The sequence below is a fragment of the Salvelinus alpinus genome, chromosome 3, assembly GCF_045679555.1.
Source record: "Salvelinus alpinus chromosome 3, SLU_Salpinus.1, whole genome shotgun sequence".
Lineage (NCBI taxonomy): Eukaryota > Metazoa > Chordata > Actinopteri > Salmoniformes > Salmonidae > Salvelinus > Salvelinus alpinus.
In genome coordinates this window covers 99896524-99898986 of record NC_092088.1, presented here as the reverse complement: position 1 = coordinate 99898986, position 2463 = coordinate 99896524, and the positions used below count along the sequence as shown (strand labels likewise).

The window sequence follows — 2463 nt, the reverse complement described above, 5'->3', positions numbered from 1 at the left end:
ACATCCATTAATGTTTTGCTAAACAGAAATGTACACCTATGATCCAGAGTTGTGAGTCTGCTGAGCTTGGTGTCCAAACACAAAGTCATACTGTGCAGCCAACAATATATGTTAGGTTAAAAATCACAGACTACATTTTAACATTTACTGTTCAGTTCTGCTTACAGCCAGTATATTAATACATTAAACTAGTTCAGATGCCTCATCTGTATCTACAAGAAACCTGTGAGGTTCATCAACACAAACACCAACACATCATCTGTGAGGTTCATCAACACAAACACCAAGACAACATCTGTGAGGTTTATCAACACAAACACCAAGACAACATCTGTGAGGTTTATCAACACAAACACCAACACAACATCTGTGAGGTTCATCAACACATACACCAAGATAACATCTGTGAGGTTTATCAACACAAACACCAAGACAACATCTGTGAGGTTCATCAACACAAACACCAAGACGACATCTGTGAGGTTTATCAACACAAACACCAAGACAACATCTGTGAGGTTTATCAACACAAACACCAAGACAACATCTGTGAGGTTCATCAACACAAACACCAAGACAACATCTGTGAGGTTCATCAACACAAACACCAAGACAACACCTGTGAGGTTCATCAACACAAACACCAAGACAACATCTGTGAGGTTTATCAACACAAACAACAAGACATCATCTGTGAGGTTCATCAACACAAACACCAAGACATCATCTGTGAGGTTCATCAACACAAACACCAAGACAACATCTGTGAGGTTTATCAACACAAACAACAAGACAACATCTGTGAGGTTCATCAACACAAACACCAAGACGACATCTGTGAGGTTCATCAACACAAACACCAAGACAACATCTGTGAGGTTTATCAACACAAACACCAAGACAACATCTGTGAGGTTCATCAACACAAACACCAAGACAACATCTGTGAGGTTCATCAACACAAACACCAAGACAACATCTGTGAGGTTCATCAACACAAACACCAAGACAACATCTGTGAGGTTCATCAACACAAACACCAAGACAACATCTGTGAGGTTCATCAACACAAACACCAAGACAACACCTGTGAGGTTCATCAACACAAACACCAAGACAACATCTGTGAGGTTCATCAACACAAACACCAAGACATCATCTGTGAGGTTCATCAACACAAACACCAAGACAACACCTGTGAGGTTCATCAACACAAACACCAAGACAACACCTGTGAGGTTGATCAACACAAACACCAAGACAACATCTGTGAGGTTCATCAACACAAACACCAAGACAACACCTGTGAGGTTCATCAACACAAACACCAAGACAACATCTGTGAGGTTCATCAACACAAACACCAAGACAACATCTGTGAGGTTCATCAACACAAACACCAAGACAACATCTGTGAGGTTCATCAACACAAACACCAAGACAACATCTGTGAGGTTTATCAACACAAACACCAAGACAACATCTGTGAGGTTTATCAACACAAACACCAAGACAACATCTGTGAGGTTTATCAACACAAACACCAAGACAACATCTGTGAGGTTTATCAACACAAACACCAAGACAACATCTGTGAGGTTTATCAACACAAACACCAAGACAACATCTGTGAGGTTCATCAACACAAACAACAAAAAAACACAATTTATCGTTTGTTACCAGGAAATGCTGTTCTAAAACTCTGATTTAATGTGCTCCTCCTCCTCCACCTCCTCCTCCACTTCCTCCTCTTCCACCTCCTCCTCCTCCTCCTCCTCCACTTCCTCATCTTCCACCTCCTCCTCCTCCTCCTCCTCCTCCACTTCCTCCTCTTCCACCTCATCCTCCTCCACTTCCTCCTCTTCCACCTCCTCCTCCTCCACTTCCTCCTCTTCCACCTCCTCCTCCTCCTCCACCTCCTCCTCCTCCTCCTCCTCCTCCTCCTCCACATCCTCCTCTTCCACCTCCTCCTCCCCCTCCATCTCCACTGCCTCCTCTTCCACCTCCTCCTCCTCCTCCATATCCACTTCCTTCTCTTCCACCTCCTCCTCCTCCTCCATCTCCACTCCTCCTCTTCCACCTCCTCCTCCATCTCCACTTCCTCCTCTTCCACCTCCTCCTCCATCTCCACTTCCTCCTCTTCCACCTCCTCCTCCACCTTCCTCCTCTTCCACCTCCTCCTCCTCCATCTCCACTTCCTCCTCTTCCACCTCCTCCTCCTCCATCTCCACTTCCTCCTCTTCCACCTCCTCTTCCATCTCCACTTCCTCCTCTTCCACCTCCTCCTCCATCTCCACTTCCTCCTCTTCCACCTCCTCCTCCTCCATCTCCACTTCCTCCTCTTCCACCTCCTCCATCTCCACTTCCTCCTCTTCCACCTTCTCCATCTCCACCTCCTCCTCTTCCACCTTCTCCATCTCCACCTCCTCCTCTTCCACCTCCTCCATCCTCACCTCCTCCTCT

General features: G+C 45.7%; 1 protein-coding gene across 1 annotated transcript; it reads right to left on the bottom strand.

Annotated features, from left to right (window-relative positions):
- Positions 1-212: 212 nt before the first annotated feature.
- LOC139569887 (NADH-ubiquinone oxidoreductase chain 2-like) lies at positions 213-1640 on the bottom strand. Its single transcript, XM_071391210.1, has one exon. The coding sequence runs from the start codon at positions 1638-1640 to the stop codon at positions 213-215; it is 1428 nt and encodes a 475-aa protein (XP_071247311.1).
- Positions 1641-2463: the final 823 nt, after the last annotated feature.

Excerpts from the sequence above, each read along its gene's own strand:
- LOC139569887 (XM_071391210.1), bottom strand. The coding sequence starts at position 1,640 with ATGAACCTCACAGATGTTGTCTTGGTGTTTGTGTTGATAAACCTCACA.